The sequence below is a fragment of the Copadichromis virginalis genome, linkage group LG8 (genome assembly GCF_057382275.1).
Source record: "Copadichromis virginalis isolate Kocher_CV1m ecotype Utaka linkage group LG8, C_Virginalis_male_GT1.1, whole genome shotgun sequence".
NCBI classification, from domain to species: Eukaryota; Metazoa; Chordata; class Actinopteri; order Cichliformes; family Cichlidae; genus Copadichromis; species Copadichromis virginalis.
Genome location: NC_140625.1, coordinates 29228453 through 29250241, shown reverse-complemented (window position 1 = coordinate 29250241; position 21789 = coordinate 29228453). Strand labels below are relative to the sequence as shown.

The following is a 21789-nucleotide window of genomic DNA, read 5'->3' as shown; positions in this document are numbered from 1 at the left end:
ATTCTCACTTTTTAGCTCCTCCATCTGGCTATCACTGATAAGAATTATGCTTTCAGTTTTCCATTCTCTAAAATTAGGTCCATCACCTGGCCTTGGAACCAAACAGTTTTTCTTTGAGAACTAAACATCTCCTTGCTTCCTTCCAGCAGAGCCCTGGTGTCCATCAGTTGTCTGTTTCCAGATAAAGATCAGACATATTTTGTTAAAGCGAATCCCTGCAGAGGTAGTGATGCATTATTCTTTGTTCTGGCAAACCCCATTTCATCACTCTGATTTCTTTCTCTTATTTCAACAGGATATTAAATCTGAAACCGAAGAAAAAGTCAGAGTGCAGACAGATAAAGTAAAGACAGATTAAAATAATTATTCAGATTCACTGTGCTGGACTAAAAAGTGCCCATGAAACCTATTTTATCAGCTGGCATCTTCCTTTATTACTAATATGATCAAAAGCTATTATTATTATTATTATTATTATTATTATTATTATTATTATTATTATTATTATTATTATTATTATTATTATTATTATTATTATTATTATTATTACTATTATTATGACAAGGCCAGATTTCAAACAAGTTCTTTTCGTCTGAATGTCCAGATTGAAATTAACACCTGAAACTACACAATGGAAATTAAACTGCACTGATCCTTTGTTAAACCTTTATTTTCCCTTCATATGAAACTACCCCAGTGTTTACATGCAGGATCAAACCAACATGCACTCATTGTCTTTAGATTCAAAGTCACGGACATTTAAAAAGTCGTTTTTTTTCTTGAGTGGATGTTGTGTGGCAGAAACTCCTATCATCAAAGCATAAAATTATTAATGATGAAAGGCTGAAATCAAGCTGAATGCAAGTCTTTGCAACAGCTTAGCATTTTTTAGCACCAGCAACCTCAGGGAAAAGTGAATGAAATGTCTTTTGGCCAGTGTTACTTCCTGCATTGCTACTGAAACTACATAAAATCTGAACTTTTCTTTAAGTAAGTAAATTGGGCAAACTTCCTCCCTTTGTTGTGTAGTGTAAACTTCCTGTGTTTATTGCATAAGTGCATCTGATAGGACGCCATCACTCTCTGCTGTGCTCTGTCTTTTCATTTGATTCCTTGTGACACCTGCTAAGCAACAGGAAGGGCTCAATAGGAGCAGAGTGGGGGGCCATCAGCAGGTGTTTGAACAGGCACAAAGGACAGGTGTCAGGCAGACGGGGGCCGTGTGGCTGCCGGGGTTTACCTCCTCTACAGTGCCCTTCCCCCAGCGTCACCGCTCTGCTGCCTAATACGATCAGCAGCAGCTCTGTTCGAGTAAATCAAAGCCTGCTTGGACATCTTTGCGCTGTGTTATGTTTGATCATTCATCTCTGACTCCCACTCTCATCACCACCGTAAGGTTGCTGCCACCACACGCTCTCTCTCACCCCCCTCTGCTGTTGTGAGGCAGCAGGAGTCATCTTCAAAGAAACCGTTTGTATCTGCATCTCCGTACGAACTCTCAGAACTCAGCGTGAGCCGACAGCAGGGCCACATGAGCCTGCTGGTTACCGTTACAGTAAACACGGTGAAGACTCAGGATGGACGAGGGTCAGCAGGGGGCTTGGATTAGAAACTTTTAACCTGAAAGGATGGCCAGATGTACAAACCCAGTATGCACATCTGGGATTTTGTATTAAGTGTAAATAAAAACAGAATCCTGTGAGTCACAAATCTCATAAACCCATATTTTATTCACAATAGAGCACAGAACACACATCAAATGTTTGAAAGAAGAAAATGTTCCATTCCCAGAAAAGTATTTACTCAATTTTTAATTGGATGGTAGCAAAAAAGGTGGGATGGGGAAATAAAAAGCTGGAAAAGAGCTGGAGGAACATTTTGCAGCCAATGGTGTTAATTGGCAGCAGGTCATTAGCATGACTGGGTATAAAAGGAACGTGTTAGAGAGGAAAACTGCATCTACGACTTGTAGAACAATTTAAGAAATAATGTTTTTTTTGATGTAAAATTGCAAAGACTTTAAATGTCTGTGGTAGACAGTATCAGCCACAGTACATCTGTCTGTGAACAAGAGACAAGGCCAGAACTAAACCGTAGATGTCCATGATCTTCAAGCCCTCGAGCAGCACTGCACAAAAAACAAACACGCACGGGCTCAGAAACACAGCTGACCGTGTCGTCCACAAATGCAGGTTAAAGCTCCATCATGCCACTAATAAGTGAACATGAACGTTCCAGAAACACCGTCATCTTCTCGGAACCAAAGCTAATTTAAAACGAACTGAGGCAACATGATCCATGCTGTCCAGCCTAAAGAACAGGGTGACCATCCAGCTTGTTTTCAGCACTCGGTTCAAAGGTACAGAGGTGCATTAATTCCTACGCACATCTGGAAAGGCACCATCATGGCTGAAGTGTATATACAGGTTGTGTCACTGCCATCAATTCAAAATATTTCGGAATATTTTTCCTAAAAAATGAACTTTTTTAGGAAAAACATTTGATGTTTGTGTCTGGCACTGTGAGCATATTTGGGTTTGCAAATCACACACTCTGTTTTCCTTATGGTCAATGTAAACTTGGCCATTACTTTAGTGCTTTTCTTTATAGAAAAACACTGAACCACGAAGAAGAAGAATGTAACGAATGAATAAATTGTCATCTATATGTTGGTATTATTTGATAGTTATTGATATTTAGAGAGGTTACATTATTTATGTAGCCCACACACGTTCACTAATAATGTTGTCACAGTCACTACTGCAGATACTGATGTCAGTGTGTCTTTGACTGTTTCCTGCTCTCTCAGATCTGCCACTCATCTTGTTGTTCCCTCTGCTCGTCTCATCACTGTGGGGCACAGAGCTTTCAGTCGCTCTGCTCCTCGGCTCTGGAGCTCACTTCCTTCAGTCTTAAGAAATATAGATTCTCTTCTCTTATTTAAGTCACAGCTCAAAACCTACTTGTGTAAAGAGGCTCACTCGCTTTAATACAGATCTTACTTACTTTTCAAAACTTGTTTATTTGGTTTTTTTGTGTTTTTCTCATTTTTATTTGTTGTTTTTAGCATTTAAATTTATTTGAATCTACAGTTGTAGTGATATCTTTTAGGTTTTAGAAAGGCACCCTCAAATAAAATGTATTATTATATTATTATTATTACATCTAGGCTCATCCATGACAGCTACCTCTGTAAACAAACTAAAAATGAATTGACAAATATGTGAGAGGACACAAAATGCATAAAATCACCAGCCTGTCTCCGGCAAAGTACAAGCAGCCACGTGGAACCTAAAAACTCTTAACATCCACACGGTCACCAGTGACCTGTTCATGAATCCCCAAATGAGGATTTATAAAAGAAGTCTGAGGTTAAAATTAATGTAAGGAATTTGAAAAGTAAAGTCTTTTAGTTCTTGAAACTGTTTGTTTATCATGTGGCTAAAATGCAACTGAAATCTATGTGAAGAGGTAAAAATAAAGAATGTGTGGGACATTGTTCTTTGCTCCACTGCTCAGTAGAATAAGACAGAAGCAGACCGCTCCGTCACCTCACAGCTGAATCTCATACACCAAACATGATGCCAAGTTTCCCTGATAGAAGCGGGAAGTGTTCCCACAATTACAGTTATTTGAATTTTCAACCAATTTTCAATTAGAGTATTCTGATTTCCCACAGACCCCTCCCCTCTGACCGGGTTCCCCTCTGTCACTCAATTTCAAAAGTCACACGAGTCAAGACTTCTTAACAGTTTAAATACATTTTCGATTTTTATTGAATGCAAACAGTTTTTGACCATCAAAGAAAATCCAACCACAAGAAAAAACAATTCACCAATACAAATAAAAAAACTGACAAATGCATTAAGTTACACTAGTTGTTCTCATCTCTGAGCTCGTTCATGGAAACTGATCATTTACGTGCAATTCTTGGACACTAGGATGAAATGAGGCTCCAGTGTTGTTTGATGTTGAAAGCAGTGCGGAGGAAGAAAATGATTTGTTCTTTTATATCATAGTTTGTATATAAAGGCGGGAACTTCTAAGACTGCAAGTAGAAATGTGCCCTTTTGGCAACTTACATGCTAAAATGTTGCTGCCTTCACTATTCTGCAAGAGAAATACGAGCCCATTAAGCTAATTAATCATATTTAATTATTATTCAGTACCAATTTAGCTGTTTCTAATCAGTGCCGTCTTGCAGTAGGTTTACTTTAACCGGTTATACGACAGCTGTGTCAGAGTGAACTGGTATGACTGGAGCTGTGTGTGTGCAGGGAGCGAAGGCTGCTGTCGTGCACAGTGTGCAGTCCACAGACTCTCACCATCGAGGAACGAGATTCAAATACGTCCTAAATACACTTGAAATATTAGTACATAAAATATTTAACCATGTCCATAAAATTTTACACAATTTAAACCGTTTGCTGATTTTTTATTTCAGAACAGTAACTACTCTGATTTGTTTCTTTTTTCTACCATTTAAATGATTAATAAATGATTTTCCAGGAACATCCGACTGAAAATGAGGCCTCTGGTTGTAAAAACACATCTGTTTATATAAATGTCCAGGGGAAAACCTCCCTCGGCTCCCTCGTGATAGGACTTCAGTAAATAGTTTTGTGATGAGTGCATTGACTCAATCACGTATTTGAAGTCTTAATGAACACAACATAAAGCTCAACTGCAGAAAAAAACTGTTTATTCAACATTATCACTCTTATTCTGACATCTTTGCAGCTTCCAGAGTGAATATCACACCACGTTACATGACCGAAGGAACAGCAACGATCACTGATTGCACTTAATATGCAAAAAGTCTTTAATATTAACATGAATCTACATCTGAGCTTACATTATTGTTCAAAAAGGGATTTTGTCCTTCTGTTTTGTTTTGTAAAAATATAAACAAATCAGTCACATTACTACATCTATGGAAAAAAAATCTACTTTTATTTCCTCAGATTCTTCTCAAGAAAAATAAATAGGCTGTCACGTTATCTGATTTACATGGACAAACAACACGAGGTCAAACACTGTAAGACGAAAATCATGCTAAGCCGCTATCAGGCCCTCTGAGAGCGCCCCAGGGCCGACCGGTCGCTGCCCACAGTCGTAGCTGGAACACAGTATGCGTCCCTGGGGTGAGGAGTGCACCGGGACCGTGGGATGATGGGTGTTTTGGATTAAGAGGACAAGTCACAGGGTCATGAGGGCTTTCTGGCCCCATGAGGTGACAAGGGGGTGAAGTCCCGCTGAAACCGCTTGCTGTTCCCACTGTACAGAGAGGAAATGGAGGCGTTGGTGGGGACCTGCTGCTGGGGCAGAGCGCGGCGAGAGTAGAGCGGCGACCCCCTGAGCAGTATGACATCCCGCACGGCGCTGCGGAAAGGCTTACTGACGAAGCAGTAGAGGAAGAAGTTGACTGCGGTGTTGAGCATGGCCAGCATGTTGGAGAGGTCATAGGCCAGGTGGATGCGCCAGTCTCGATGAACAGTGGACACGTACAGGTGGTAGATGACCACGATGGTTCTGGGCGCCCACAGGATTGAGAACACTGAGGTGATGGCCAGCAGCATGGCCGTGGTTTTCCCGAGTCTTTGCAGTGGCGCCGACTTTGTCCCCTGCTCCTCCTGACAGCGCTGCTCTCTCTGCCTCACCCTCAGTGTGTGGATTATCAGAGAGTTCAGCACTAAGAAGATGCTGCACGGCAGGAAGTAGATGATAGTCACATGTGTCCATATGAGGACGGCGTCCAGCGCTGTGGGTGGATGGCTGTTCCTCCACATGTCTGACCACCAGAAGAAAGGCACGCCCGATGCGATCGATGTTGCCAGGACCACCCCGATAATCTTCCTGGCTCGTGCCGGGTAGCTGATCTGCCGGTGGAGGAGGGGGTGGCACAGCGCCACGTAGCGGTCCACAGAGAGCGGTACGGTGGACCATATGGAAGCGTGGTTGGCTGCAAACTCGGCGACGCTGACAGAGTGCAGCAGGAGAGCGGGGACATCCCGGTGAAAAACTGCCGTCTCCAGCAGGAAGCCGACGAAGATGATGAAGAGCTGGGAGAGAATATCTGAGGCTGTCACTGCCAAGAGGTAGTAGTACAGAGCCTTCTTAGTGCGGGACGCCAGTCTGCACAAGGCCACTACTGTGAGGATGTTTACTGGGACAAAGAAAGAAGCAGAAATGAGATTAAAAGGATAAAAGTCATGAAAATAAAAGCTCTTTAAATCTGTATTTTGGAGTAGATTAATAAACCTTTTAAGAGGTTTTTATTCGATCTGACTGTTGACACTGGTGATCACTTTTATGTCCCAGTGAATACTGAAATAAAGCAACCTAAGGATAACGGCCCAAATAATAACCCCCCCCAAGATTTTCTGGCAAGACTAGATCCTACAAGGATTTTGGTTTAGCTGCATAAAGAAATCTGTGAAATGGGAACGGTTCACTTCATCTTTTTCTTAAAAGGCAGAGAGAACAAGCGCCGCACTGTGCTGCATGTCTGCACAACTTTCAGGGAATTTCAGGGGAAATTAAATCAATATTTGGGCCATCATCCCGAGTTTAAGTCCGAGACTTAAACCCAGGGGCTTTTAGGTTTTGGACCTTGTAATTCTGTTTATTATTAAATATTTTCTTTTTGATTCTTAGTTTGCGTGTTGTTTACATTTGTGGCAGGGGCTTCTTTGTGTATTTTCTCAGTCTTCTGAGTCTTTAGTTCTTAGTTCCAGTTACTGTTTATATGAATTAATTCCCTCAGTTTTCCCCGGTGTGTTTTGGTTTCATCAAGCTAAGTTTACTTTTGTGTATGCATTCTGCTGCTTACTTTCTTCATGTTTTACTTGCTGTACTGCTATTTCTGTGTTTTAAAATGATCAGTTTTATTCTCTAAGATAGTGTGCAGGGCCCTCAACCTGAAGGACAAACCAACACTGCGGGTGGAGATTTATTTTTTATATCAGCTGTTTGCTTTCATTTTTCGTTAGACTTTTATCTGCTGAAATGAAATGTTGCCTTTTGTTACTTCATTTCGCTAACAGCCTGCATGTGGTCGCTCATCTTGTAATTCATGACAATATCGTTGTTTAGTATTTTATGGATATTCGTAATGACAGCAAACTTAGCAAAGAAAAATACATTATGGCATGGCAGCGTCTTTGTGAAGGATAAATACAACCAAGTTAAGGCCTCACACAGGCCTAAAGAACAGTTGGTGATGCCAATGAAAGGTCAGTGGCAAAAGCACAGTATCTAAAGCTGTGTAGCATTTGACTGTGAGTGTTTTTCATTAGTATAAAATCACATAGGAAACATTAAATCAGCCCAAAAGTTAATTAAATCAATTTGGCATTGCAGTTTACTTGAGAGACTAAATTACTGAGATGGAGCACATTAATATTTAGACGTTACAGTTAATAATAAAGCATTAAATGTTTCTGTTTAAATCCTTGTTTTCCAAACTCAGAGTTTCTGCTTCTGCTTTTTAGAGTATGTTAAAAAAAGACGCTGTTTTTATTGTCTCTCTGCACGCTGTCAGACACACAATCTCCTCTGTACTATTTCATCTCAGATGTCTTGTCAGCAGTAAGATATTTCCACTGCAGCTATTTGGATCATAGTTTTTGACCCTCCAGGATTGCAGACGTTGGCTCTTCGGCCCTGAGAGTTTTTTCCCTTTGGGAGCAGTTATTTGAAACAGCAAAGAGGACATCTGAATGCCTCAATTTCACGTCATCACTGACTTGTAAAAGTGAAACATGATAATGAAGACGTAGCTGGTGTGAGTGCTGTCTGATATGCAAGTTGATCCTAACATGGTTGGCTGGAGTGAGGGATAATAATTGGGTAAATTCCCACACAACCTCATTATCAGCTAATGAAATTAACATAAACTGTGAAAACAGACATCCCCGAGTGTATTATCCACTATCCAGTCCCCATTATAGAAGCATTAATGTACCTCTAACTCACATTTATATTGATCTCTTGAGTCATGTGCGATTCCCTGTTTTCTGATTGGTTTATGTGCTGGCTCGGTTCAAAAGTGTACCTGGTACTCCGATGGAGAGCAGAATGCTGTAGTAGATGACGGGAATGAAACCCAGGACACATTTGGACTTCTGCAGCTCCTCGGGTTTCAGGCCCAGCTCCTGGTTGCCGGACGCCGTCACATTGGGCCAGTCGATCATGACCTTGGCGGCTCCCCTGGCGAAGTTAAAAAGAGAGAATTATGTTTGCAATTGATTAGCAAGGAGAGCTTTACAAACATCGGGTCACTCAACACAAAAAACAAGTTCAGTCCACTTTTTCAGCACATCTGGGGTTGATGCACTTCATACGCAGACCTTATTTCCCCCTCAAATACACCGAAAAGCTCAGTTTTGAAGTGCATTCAGTCACAGATTTTGGAAGACGTATGCAGACCACTGTGAACATGTGTAAACCAATTCCCTCCTGGAGCTCTTTGTGCCAGAACCAGACTAAACTGGTTATTAAAATGTAACCCACCCACCCACCCACCCCTCATGTTATTGAAGATCACATAGCCATTGCTTCTAAAATGAAAATACATCTTTATGTTCGCTGTTTTTTTTGTACAACGTTTGATTGACTAAAATGGTCATGACTGAGTTACACAAGCTAGACTATTTTAAGAAGGAAGAGTGTCTTTTTATTTTCAACCAAATGCAGATTTAAAGACACATCTCTGTCCAAATATGTCTCCCCAGGCTCCACTTGGTGATCTGTTCCTTCATATCCATTAACCAACATTAACTAAGTTAACTTAGTTTATTTTCAAATACTCACTAGAGCAACAACTCTTGATTCATCCACTGCTCAGAATTAGTCCTCAACACACACTCCATTTACTGGCACAAGTTACTGTTCTGTAATTGGAAAATATGTGGAATTGTTTTTCTTAAAGATTTACCAACTTTCTGTGAGAGCCAAAGGCAGTTTGCTGTCAGGCAATCTGCAGACCAACATCCAAAACCAACATACGTTGTTGGCTTTAGTCTTTTTCTGTGTTTTAAACCTGCCATCTGTGATACTGAGCAGAAGTGGCTCCACAGTGCAGTGGTTTGCACAATCACCCAACAAGTGAAAGATCCTCAGTTTGATCCTGGGAGGAGATACAAATTCCTTGGGGGTGGTTTCAGGAAGGGCATCCGGTGTAAAAATCTGCCATATGAAATATGTGGAGCTGCCCCCTAAAATGCATAAAGGAGCATCTAAAGTAACTTTTATCTATAACACTGAGCAGGACTGAAGTTTTAGTTGGATGTTTCTGAATTCTCTGTATTTCATGTTTTCAAGTTATTTTTTAACAAATTGAGTGTCTGAGACTAAAAACCTGTTTTTGTAACAGAGTTGACAAACTTCAGATTGTTTTTTTTAGTTGATAACACAACTGAAAACGGTAGAACCCAAGCTAATGAGATTAAATGTCTTATATGAAGGCAGACATTGATGTTTGCAATATGGATGTCCCTGAAACTCCTCAGTATGGATCCCTGATTCTAGAAACCAAGAAATTGTATTCATCTTATTTTTGTCTGTGAAGGTTCTCAGTCATCCAGGTCATCGTAGTCAAAGTCAAAGTCATCTTATTTTTCTAACACTAACCAGGCATCTTTCTGCCTCACACTGACTGTACAAAAATCCCCAGGTGAGAATGAAAAAACAGGGCGGTGAGCTGAAAATAGCCAGACAACAATGTTAAATAATCAAAAGGTGTTCATTGTCGAATATTGAATATTTGTTAAGAAAGCACAATTTAAACTATAGTGGAATATTTCTTTAATATGATCTGGTTTACATGGATGTGGTTCGGAGGAACAAGATGATGACAGATCTTCTTTTGCAGACGATGCACCGCTCTCTCTGAGTTGCTCGGTGACGTCTGATAAACGATGTTTGCTCAGCCAAACTGTTTCAGAAATAAACCGTGGAAACAAAAATATGCTAAATCCACTTAGTTTGGACTCAGTCAATTAAACTGCAGGTTCACAACAACAGCAGATGGGCTGACAGCAATGACCCTTCCACTCTCCCACCACCACAGGTCATTATCTTCCCGTCCCCAATTTAACCTTTTCACCTGGGCGCCAGCCATCCTGTTTTTCTCCATCTGCCTGCTTTCCTTATTTACTTCCCTCATCCATGAGGCAATATTTGGACTGCGTTATCTCTCGAGCTTTCAGTGACAAACCATTTGTAGTTGCTCAACCAACATACACATTATCACAGAGCCACAATCACCCCATTTGTCGGTGTTTTCATGATGTAAGCGGGACAATCACTATCACTAACGTGTAGTCATTTTTAAATTACTGCCCTTCCAAATGCTATTTATGTGCCAAAGCCCTGCATATAAACTATATGACTGGCACATTTTATGGCCCGTAGCAGGAATATGATCGTAAACTCGAGGAGCATCGAATAGCTTAGTGCACGACAGCTTTAATTCACCACAGCCCGATAAACCAGCAGGAGAGAAATGCAATCATGAAGATCAATGATGTACAAAGGAGAGAGGTCGACATGAAGGAGGCTGCCTGCTGCCCTTTTTCTCAATAGAGTCTTAATTTAGTCCCGTGGGAAATTCACCACAAGTCCTCCAAACCTCACTGATATGATATGAAGCGTTTTCTGAATTAGTGTCTTAGTTTAGACAGAAGAAGAAGTATACTAGACCCCACTCCACAAACTACTGTGGACTACTACTGTCTGATGTTACCTTTAGCTGTGGTGGATGCTGTTACACCCAAGCCGTAATCTAACTCGATGAAAGTATTAGCGTGTGAAAATTAAACCAGATGAGACTTGGGTGCAAAGTAATCCGTATTTAACTCCAGATGCTTTGTAATAATTCTGTTTTAGGATAGGTTATGTAGCTTGTTTCCAGATATTATGATATTTTTTAGAGCACCCCTTCTTTCACCAACTCTTTGGTCACTAGAAGTTGAGGTGGCATCTGCCCTTTTTATTTCTTCTGTCAAGTAAGTAACAGCTGGTTGGTACATCACCACACGCAGCTTTTTGTATGAGATGTTTTCATTAAGCAGCCAAACAGCAAGCATTAGCTAATACTTGTGTTTTAAAGGCGATGTTCCTGGAAAATAATCAAAAATGATATTAGTGTATTTTTAGTTCAGTACTGATATATGTAATTAATACTAAATATGGGATTTTTATTAGGACAGCATTTAATTCTTTCAGTCTCATCAGCCCCCTCTAGGTGAACTGCAGTTATTTTTTAAAACAATGGCATTAATGTAAAGTGGACAGGCTCTGTGACGGGCTCTGGCTGCTGTCACAACCATTTCTAATTGAAGGACAGTCTGAAAAGATATTCTTAGCTTTATATATCAGAGAGCTGTCCGTGATATAATCTGTACTTTGTGAATGAGATTGGGATCAGGCAGGATGCTGTTTAGTGATCGTCTCATGGTGGAAATCAGTAACTGGAGATTGTCCAGGTCCCTGTGCGATCCACTGAGTTTTTATTTTATTTTTTCATTTGGAAGTTTCTGGTTTCCTTCCAGTGCCATGTGTGCTTTTGTTTTACGTCTTCCTCATCTTCTCAGTGACTTCCTGTATTATTTGGGTAATAACATTTGTGCTTCCTTTTTATCCCTTCTTTATGACACCCTGTGTGTGTAAATACGATCTTGCTTGCTCGTGTCACTCGTCAGTTTGTCCTTCTGTTGTTTGTCCTGCTACTCCTTCCCCTTTTCCCCTGTTTTGTTTCACTAGCGTACTGGACTTTGTGCATCTTTATTATTATTTTTTCTATCAGCCGTTAGAGGCATGTTCTTTTGTTTGTTTAACCTACTTCAGTGCATTTGGGTCTTCTCTCCAGTGAATTACTCACAGAGATACGCACATTTCATCCACGACCTATAACATTATATTCTAACATCACCCGAGAGTCTTTCACTCACCTGCTAAAAAGATATCTGAGAATCTTTTAAGTTAAAACTTAGGGTTAAATTAAATTTATTTACACTTAAACAATAAAACAGGTGTTTTACAAATATATTAAAACCCTCAACTCTGAAGCTTCTGTAATTTCATAGCAAAAGAGTAAAGAAAAGAAATACGTATGAGGATTTATGTGTTGTACTTATATGACCAAAGGCTCCAGAGTGTTTGTGTTTAAGAATTACATTTAAGTAGACTTAAGTCCAGGCTATAAATTAAAAGCTGCGTCCTTTGACTTTTCCCAGATTCTGAAGTAACAAAATAGAACCATTACAACCCTTTTTTTGTTTATAATTAGAAATATTCTCTTATCTCATTGCTTATTATGGAACAGCTTCCCACGTGCTCAGATAGGATGTCTTATTTAGTATTAATAGATGCTCAGCTCCCATAGGAGGTGTAAGGTGTATGCAGAGATGCATTCAGTGTTTGACCTCAGACAAAATGACGCATGTTTGCTGCGCTGAAGATGAATAATGAGATGTTTTTATGGCTAACTTCAAATATAGTATAAACTTATTAAGTCCTTCAAACTGTTTGTGCTGTCTGAATAATACGGTGGCTGTAAAAACAAGAAAAACAGCAACAAAATGACACTTTTTACTTTTATTCCTCTTTTTGATCTTATTGTTTTGTGTTTAAATGATGGGTTTGGCTTTGTTGCCTCAGGGCCACCGTATCATAGTTCAAAAATTTAGTGTTACTGGAAGAAGAATCTAGTTTCTCTATTTTGTTTTGGTTAATTTTATGTGTAAAGAATGACTCAAGTTATGAACACTATCACTAAATCAACTTTGTTTTGTAATGCACACCATTGTATTGACATTGTGTAATTATTTCTATAAAAGCCCTGACATTGTATCTATTTACTTACTGATAGCAGGTGGAACTGTTCACCATCAAAGACATGCACAGAAGACTGTGCAGCAGGTACAGTTTTACACTTCATCATATTTCCACATCAGAGCTGCATTCTGACAAAACGTTAATGTTTGCATTTGCAGAAATTCTCTTCCTAGATCAAATGGAAACTACAGTGTAATGTCACAGATTAAGCCGAATAAGCTGCATGTGAAAAAAGGTGAAATATCCACTGTGGACCCATGAGACTCACTCGGTCTTATCTGCTACGACACCTGATCTGTTTCCTCGTGAGCTGCCTGCAGCAGCCGCAGTGAGAAAGATGATCGTCATGAAAGTCGAGAGGTTGCCAGAAAAACGTGGCACAGGGGACCGTAATTACTCCCGGCAGTCAGTAACCCAGCAGACGTGTTACACGCCAGCCAAGGACCTCTTAAATCCTGAAGCTTGGAGAGTTCTGTGTCTCCACTAGCTGAGAAATTTCTCGTGCAGACATTCACATCTACGCCTCGTGTCCCGTGGGTGCTATTGATTCTGGAGGTGGGAATGCAGCTCAGAGCTTTAGAGGTGTTTTATTACATCCTAAAATTTACAGTCTTTTCAGTACGTCAGCAGCACAGACGGGACAGTAGAGTCAGTGCACATCAGCCTTAATCAGAAACACACCTCTATCTTTTTGAAGGGACACAGTTTTCCCAGGATCCAAATGCAGCTGGAGCTATCGGAGCTCTGCAGGGGGGTCAGTGTCCACGAAGCTGAAATGAACTCTATCTGTACTCCACTTAATTATTCATCAAGAGATGCTGCACCTGAAAGAGCAGCGCGTGGAGATAAAGGGTGCTGGCAGCATAACTGTACTGCAAACATATCAGGGTTTCGCGTGGCAGCAAGTCTGAAGACGTTTGGTGTTTAAAATCAGGAAAATAATTTTCTGTGAAAATCAAAACTTGACAGGAAGCAGTGGAGAGAAATCTCCCAGCTGTTCTGATCAGGAGCGCAGATGCTGCAAGATCCTGAGCCACGGTCACCGCTGTGGCTGTTAAGAAGATAGAATCCAGAAGAGCATTTTGGCAGAAAGTAACAGGCACGTATGATGAGAAACGCCTGCTTCGTAGCAGATTAAAGGGTGAAATAACAAGAAAAACACTTCAGGTCAAAGCAAAGCCAATTATGAAACATTTGGAGGCAACACAATCCAGACCCGCTTCTCCAAATGACTTCATAATAACTGTACTTTGATCCATCATCTGAAGTTGGAACAAGTCTAATTGCAGGACAAACAGAAACCTTTATCCTGTTACAACATACTCTGCACAAACAGGGGTTTTCTTTGGCTTAGTCTCATCGCCAGCAGACTTACCTTCACATCCAGTTTTCAATGTGGATTCTCCACCTGGGGTACAGCCGGTCCTCTGCACTGTCACTCCCCCCAGAGGCTCCTACAGAGTCCCTGCTGGACAATCCGGTTAGGAGACGAGGAGGAGGAGAAGAATCCAGGCAGCCGGTACATTACTGCTATGAGTGAACAGAATGAGAGGGGAGTAATGAGGAAGAGGGGAGTGAAAGTAAAGGGGAGGGTGAGGGAGGGAACTGATGTGTGAAGGAGGCAGGAAATGGATCAGAATAAATTGAGAGGGTGTGGGGAAAAAAGATGGAAAACCACAGTGAGTTCGAGTGGGAACAAAAAGTGATCACTTCTCATGTTGAAGCTTCTCGTCAGGATTTCGGTGTGAAGTGTGTTCACACTGGAAATGTGACAAACGAAATAACCTGTCAAAGCAGTCGGATTGATCCACATTCCAAAGTATATACGAACAACATGAGGGACGACACGTAAAGCAGGCTGTGGGAATGTGAAACATTTCCAAGCAGCAGCTACGTCATAAACACTAAATACTGATGACAAATGTGACAGGTCTCCAACGGAAGTGTCTCCATCACCCCGTAGATACAGCAAAATATGGGCCATCCTAGGAATTGTTTTCAATGAGGTTAGAATAATAATAATTATTATTACCATCTTATTAAAATGCAGAGATTGAAATGCAGAAACACAGTCGCACTGACACAAACATTTGTACAATTTTAATTCACAGCATTTTTTTTCATTTAAAATGTGAATATTAGTGAGAATTAGTAAAGGGAGATTATTTGCATCAGTAATATTTCCATTTTCATGTCAGCAAATGGAATATGAATCAAAAATACATTTGTCAGGACAGGACAGGAGCACATCCACACAGCGAGAGGCAAGGCCGTACACTTTTATACCATATATATAGCTAACCAGCCACTTTATTAGGTACACCTTATTGGTATTGAATTGGTCACTCTTGTTTTCAGAGCTGCTTTAAGTTTTGGTCCATGTTGACATGACAGTTGCTGCAGATTTGTGAGCTGCACATCCATTAAATGAATCTTTTGTTGGACTACATCCCAGAGGTGCTTTGGTGACTATGGAAGCAGTTTGAGTACAGTGAATTCACTGCCATGCTCAAGAAACCTGTCACAGGCTGGGTCTCTGACCCGGCGCTCTGAGTTCATTTTGTATTTGTCTCATTTTAGATTTGTGATTAGTTTATGTGTCATTCCTATTTAGCTTTAGTTAAGGAAAGGCAGTTATTATTTATTGTTTCCTTGGTTTCTATGTTTGAGTTCTTGTATCGTTCATCACGTGTTAGGTCTGTTAAGCTTGTGTTGTCATGTCTAGTTTCAGTGTTTCCTGTTTTATTTTGAAGGAGTCGTGTGTTCTTTGTTCATTGTATTTAGTTTCACTTCCCCTGTCCTGTCATTAGGCTCATGTCAGTCAGCTGTTCCTTCATGTGTTCCCACTTCCCCTAATCACCTCCTGTGTATTTAAGTCCTCTGTTTTCAGTGTGTCATTGTCAGATCGTCTGCTTTGTTTGCAAGCCAAGAAGTAGTTTCAAGTTTCCTCATGTCAAGTCCATGTTCCTGTTGTAGGTTTTTAGTTCATTTAGCTCACCCAGTTTAGTTTGTTAGCATTTTGCCTTTTGTTTACAGTTATTTTGCCAGCCTCAATAAACGGCTCGTTTTCTGTTATTCAAGTCATGTTTCACATTTTGTTTTCGTCTGCATTTGGGTCCACCCTTCACGCTACACACAGTCAGCCCTGCTGATTGTGACAAAACCAGTCTGAGATGATTTCAGCTGGTGTGGTATCCTGCTGGAAGCAGCCATGAGGAGATGGGGTGGACATGGTCAGCAACAACATTCTTGACTTAAAGAGTGGTTATTTGAGTTACTGTTGCCTTCCCATCAGCTCGAAGCAGTCTGGCCATTTATTTTTTGAGCTCTGACATCACCAAGGTATTTTCTCCCACATGTCTGTCACCACATTTTCTCCTTTTTGGAACATTCTCTGTAAACCCTGGAGATGGTTGTGTGGGGAAATCCAAGGATGGCTTGAGTGTGTACGGTTTTTAAAAGATGGCCATAGTTTAGTTTTCAGGACGGGAAAATAAAGTGGAAGTACTATAAATCTACTCGCTTTCTAATGATGAGTAGATGGCGACTCTTCTGGATGCCAAAAAGATTGGATTGTATGCAAGTCTACTAGAAAATGACCCTCATCTCCATTTCTCTTTGACCTCAATAATCATTTTCCTGATGAGTTTATGGCTTTGAAGTCAAACTGAATAAAAAATTAAATTAATTTTGTGATTCATTTTCATTATTAGAGACAGAAAGGTCGCGGGGACAACTCATTTTTTGATAACACCCTCTGGTCACAAACACATCGAGAGCACAAGAACGCTGCTGGTGCTGTGTGGCTAACAAGGCTAAATGAATTATACTATAACATATCAGCATGGAGGATAAACACTGAGTTTATCCTCCATGCTGACAAACCACCGAGTCCCACTGCTGGAAAGTAAATAGAGGAAAATCTCAAAGTTTACAAAAATCAAAACAATTTCTGAGTGAAGGTTTGACGGCTAAAGAGAGATCCTGTTCAGGGTTTATCTGTTTATGTCTTCATTTCGATTCATGTTATTAAAGTTACTACATTATATGTGGTATACAGTATGGAAATACCCCAAAGCTAAGGACAAACAAGCCATGCCAGAACATCCAGCCACGCACTCCAGGACCAACAGTCGGAGGAGTGTTGGGGAGGGTGAACCCCTCCCTCCATAACCATGTCCCATAGGCACCAAGGCTCAGCAAGCCCCAGCCATGCACACACACTGACTATAGTAGGTTTTTAGGCCACTGATGGGGGGGCAGGAGATGCTAGGGTTAAGGTTTTTATCCTGTGACACATTTAAAGTCATGCTTACTAAAAAGGGAAAATATGATTTAGTTTTTACTGTTTTATTAGATTAAATTGGACGATGATGTCGATGGATGCTGGTGGCCCATATTTCAGTGCACAATAAAAACATAAACTCCACCTACAGCAAGAAAAGATGGAGAATCCAAACATGTTGCTGTCGGCGATGTAACAAAAATCAAATGTTGGAAGAAATAACCGAACTAGTAACTTTAACATCAGGATTGATTTCTAAATCTCCAAACCAGCATCTGATGCACAAAACACAATCTTAAGCACATAAAGAAGAAACAATTACATTCTAATAAACATATACTAACAAAGAGTCTTTATTAGGATGTATGCTGCCTTTTGTCTCATTACTAGAAAGAATAATGGCTCTGAGCTGCAACAGCTTTCTAATTTCCTCTATTTATTCTCAGCAGCAGTTGAAAGTAGCATGATTATGAGTGAGGAAATCACTGACATCAGGGGATCTGGGAGCTGACTTGTTGTTTCGTACATGACAAATGCGCCCTTAATTTAGCTAAACCCTTTGAGAAAGCCCGTCTCACGTCTGCAAATTGTTGACGATAGCAAAGCTCCAAAGTAAACAGCGCGTTAAACGAGCGGATCTCAAGAACTAATTCATCCAAAGCCTGCTGACAAACCATCTGCAAACCTGATCCCTACGTGAGCTCGCTCTGACCCAGCATGGCTGCCCTCGCCCTGCAGCTGCATGTCATTGTGTGTTTAGTTCACATAGCGTGTTATAGCTCGGACGCCGCCGTGGCCCCGAGGGTCACTCGAGCAAATAATGAGCCTTCATGCACAGACGCGGCTTGTCGTTGGTCAGTCCTGCTGGACGATGCACAGAGAACACATTTCTGCTGATTTTGGTGAAGCGAGCCGAGGTGCAGCTCCTTTTATGGGCAGGATACGTCCACATTTTATCACTTAAGCAACAGCCTGTACTAATACAAAGGTACATTCATGGTAGCAGTAATATAGAGGTACTCATAAATGGGATAATGGCCACTAAATTTCCTTCCTATATCTGCTTAATATGACTGGGTACAGCAGTTTACTTCTGGGAGTGACCTGCTTCTTTCTAAAATGAGAATGACATGCTCCATTATATAACCTTCCACATGCTTTGTATTGATTCTACGAATCGGAGGAGATAGAAAAGCATTCCTCAAAGGATATTCTTCAAGTTGGTGAAACGTGCTAGTTCAAAATGTTCAACAGATGTTCATCTGGGTTGAAATCTGGTGACTTTTATCCTAATCAAGCATGTCCCTCTGTTCCCAACGACTTTGTAATCCCAGAAGAGACTGCTCTCATCAGATCAGAAATATTTGGTCACTGGACAGAAGTAATCACCCAGAACAACTTTGGATTGATTTGCAGTGACCCTTCAACCTCAAAGGACAAGCGGACCTAGATCATGGCAGCAAAATGCCACAGTTTTTAAGTTTTGTGATTTCTTTTGGGTTTTGTAAAGTCATTTATATCACACCGCTTGTGCATGCTCTTCGGTTCATGTTCTGTTTTATTTTATATTCCTCTGTGCTTTTTGTCATTTGTGCCTTTAGTTATTGGCTTTACATGGTTAAAGGTTTGTGAATTCCCATTCTGCTCCTCCAGTCTCGTCCTTGTAGGTGTTTCCATGTGACGTTTGGATATTTGAGTCTTTATCTTGGCGTAAGTTGTTTCCTGCTTTATTTTGTCTCATGTGCATCGTACTTCCATCGTCTCCTTATCCCTGATTTGCTACCTCTGTGTCTTAATCAGACATTATTGTATTTTTTATTAATGGTTATTGTCTTTAATAGCTCCTTGTTACTCATGAAACGATAACCCTTCAGATGTTTTTCTAGAAGATGCTCTTATTTCTTGTATGTGTTTACACACCAGGCGGTTGTATTCAATTATTTAGTCACCTTATCTGTGGAGGATGTATAACTCACCGAGCTGATTTCATGCTTGTAGAGTCAGCTGTGATTTATAGTCAGCCTTTGTTTGCATGCTGTAGATCAACCGGTGGAAAACAACAGCAGCTGTAGGACGACCAAAAAGAAAGCAGAAGCAGAAGTGATGCGGAGGCTGGGCCCGTTTCACAGGTCACCTCCACCAGGATGCTGCCTCAGCTTCCCGCACTGTCACTCTGTGCAGCTTTCAGACAGTAAGACTCTCAAAGGCTGAAACATGAGACAAACACGACCACCTTATCACCGCTCAGGCACACACTCATGACTTCACACTCTCCTTTTGGCTGGAATTCATTAGCGTGTTTTCATACTACATTATTTTTCATGCTTGCATATGTGCATATGAGGCGAAATGAAATAAAATAATTGGTGTGTTTGCCATACGTGCAGCAGTAATCAGTAGTTGCCCCTGCCATGACTGATGTTACATTTCTGTGTTATTTGTTCAAGTCATACCAAAGCACTGAGTCTATCTGGCACCGATTCTCTGTTATTTATTTAAGAACGACCTCTGTGTGACATTTTGCAGTAAAGCAAACAAGCACATCATGATAACATCATTATTTAATCTGATTACACGGTTAGATTTAAACACATCGGTGTGGACAACACAACCAGGCCTGAGTATATCATTAATAATAAGACAGGACTTTATAACAGTGGAAGGCATGTGAGCCAAATTTGGCCCTCTGGAAAAACTATTTCGCTCTGAATTTGAACTTCATTATATTTGCCTTTCGTCCCAAATCTATGGCAGTTTAGAAATGTAAACACGACTCTGACTTAATGTCCGTAAATATGAATTTACAACTCGCTGCTTTTGGTTTTATAAATCACATGTTTTACAGCCCTCTCAAACATGCCTGCATCCATGGAAAACTGGGTCCCCCATCCAGCCACACTGACCTGGAATCATAAATCAGTTTCTGACCGTGCTGTAAAAAAATGTGGGAATATTAAAATGCTCTTCATCTAGTTTCCTTCAAAGAAGATCTTTTCCTTTCCTTTCTTTTCCTTTAAAAAAAAAAAGCTTGGTTAGGTTATGATAAGTGTATTTGGGGTTCAAAACACAAACACTAAAAACACTTAACGCTGCGTTATTAACTCAGTAGAAACTAAAACCTCCCAAATGCACCCATTTAAAAAACATTTTTAACCTTTTATGCAGAAAAATGATCTTATAGGGGCCCTGCCTCACTTTTCTGTGCTGTTAAGTGATGGATGCTCATATTAAAAATGAACTAACAATATCAAGCAGTTTTTTCTTTTTTAGATTACTTTATGCTTTTTATTTGACATTCACACGCTGATGGATGCATCGAAGAGCATCTTGGGGTTCGTGTCTTGGCCGAGGATATTGGGCGTTCAGACGTAGATGACCTGCTTTCCTTTATGAGCCACAGGAAGTAGAACAGGTTGGTTTGAGATCAGCAACAACGGACAGATTTTGATTTCACTTTGACTAAACTGCATATTCGACACAGAGGGAAAGTCAACGAATCCATAATCTGTGTGTAAATATCAAACTGTAATAGTAACTGCCTCTTATCAGCTTTGCTACAGTGCATACATGTAAAGTAAATTATAAAGTCACCGCCCTGTGTGAATAACAGAGCAGTCAAAGGTAGCTTCAATTAGTGTATCTTAATAATTTATTACACAACATAAATATACATTACTAATCATTAGTACACATAATTATAATTTTATTGATTTTTAACAGTAAAAAAAAACCTAATTAATTATGCATGAGAAGTAAAGCAGCTGCTGCACTTTAATGTTAAGGAATCAATAATGACAGTTCATAGTTTTGTCCTTGTTAGTTTGAAAAGGGGACACAGGACTCAGACAATACCAGTAACCAAAATAAAGCAGAGCAGTGTTTGTGATCCAAACCACAAAGAGAAACTGACATAAGATATGACAACACAAAGGAAGAATATTCATCAAATACACAAAACAGAAAGCCGACACCATCACAGTCTGTTGATACGGGATTAAAACCTTTGCATCTTTCCCTCTTACCTTTTTTCACTATTTTTTTCACCTTGACAGCTTTTTTCTACTTCTCTTTCTTTTTTCTTCCCTTTTTAATTTCACATGGCCATAATTAACTTTAAATGAATATAGATGCATATGATTACCTGACTTTTCAACAGTTAGTATTTATGTTCTTCCTGTTCTTATGATGAGGTCCTGTTGAATTTCTGCTGTGTGAGAATTTCACACTGCATAAGCATCTGTATCCTTTTAGGTTTGGCTTTATTTGTAGTGTTATTTATAACTGGCAGGGATCCTCACCAGGCTGACCTCAGGTCTGAAGCGTTTGGAGCAGATAGTGTCTCAGCAAATCAGAGATCTCTTCCCCCCTCACCTGAGCCCCACCAGTTTGTTTACAGAGCAAATTGGTCCACGGAGGATGCCATCACCATCACCATCATCCTTCATAGAGCACTGAGCCATCTGGAGAACAGGAAGCGCTACATGAGGATGCTCTTCGTGGACTATAGCTCAACATTCAGCATCATAATACCAAACATCCTCACCACCAAACTAGAACACCTTCAGGGCACCCACATCTCACATGTCACCTGGACCCATGACACCAATCTGAGCCATGGTCTGAGTGGCCCTCATCACTCTGTCCACTCACATATGGTCTCTGTA

At 40.4% G+C, this 21789-nt stretch overlaps 1 protein-coding gene across 1 annotated transcript; it reads right to left on the bottom strand.

The window, feature by feature from the left end:
• Nucleotides 1–4685: 4685 nt before the first annotated feature.
• gpr142 (G protein-coupled receptor 142) lies at nucleotides 4686–14361 on the bottom strand. The gene is made up of 3 exons (XM_085467005.1): nucleotides 14216–14361; nucleotides 8057–8211; nucleotides 4686–6166 (listed from the first exon to the last, which is right to left on the bottom strand). Exons 2-3 carry the CDS (start codon nucleotides 8193–8195, stop codon nucleotides 5208–5210), a joined length of 1098 nt encoding a protein of 365 aa, XP_085323131.1. The 5' UTR covers nucleotides 8196–8211; nucleotides 14216–14361; the 3' UTR covers nucleotides 4686–5207.
• Nucleotides 14362–21789: the final 7428 nt, after the last annotated feature.

Bases quoted from the DNA above. Each gene is read 5' to 3' on its own strand.
- gpr142 (XM_085467005.1), bottom strand. From the start codon at position 8,195: ATGATCGACTGGCCCAATGTGACGGCGTCCGGCAACCAGGAGCTGGGC. The intron at 6,167-8,056 runs GTACACTTTTGA...TCTTTGTCCCAG, and splicing joins GCTCTCCATCGGAGTACCAG to TAAACATCCTCACAGTAGTG.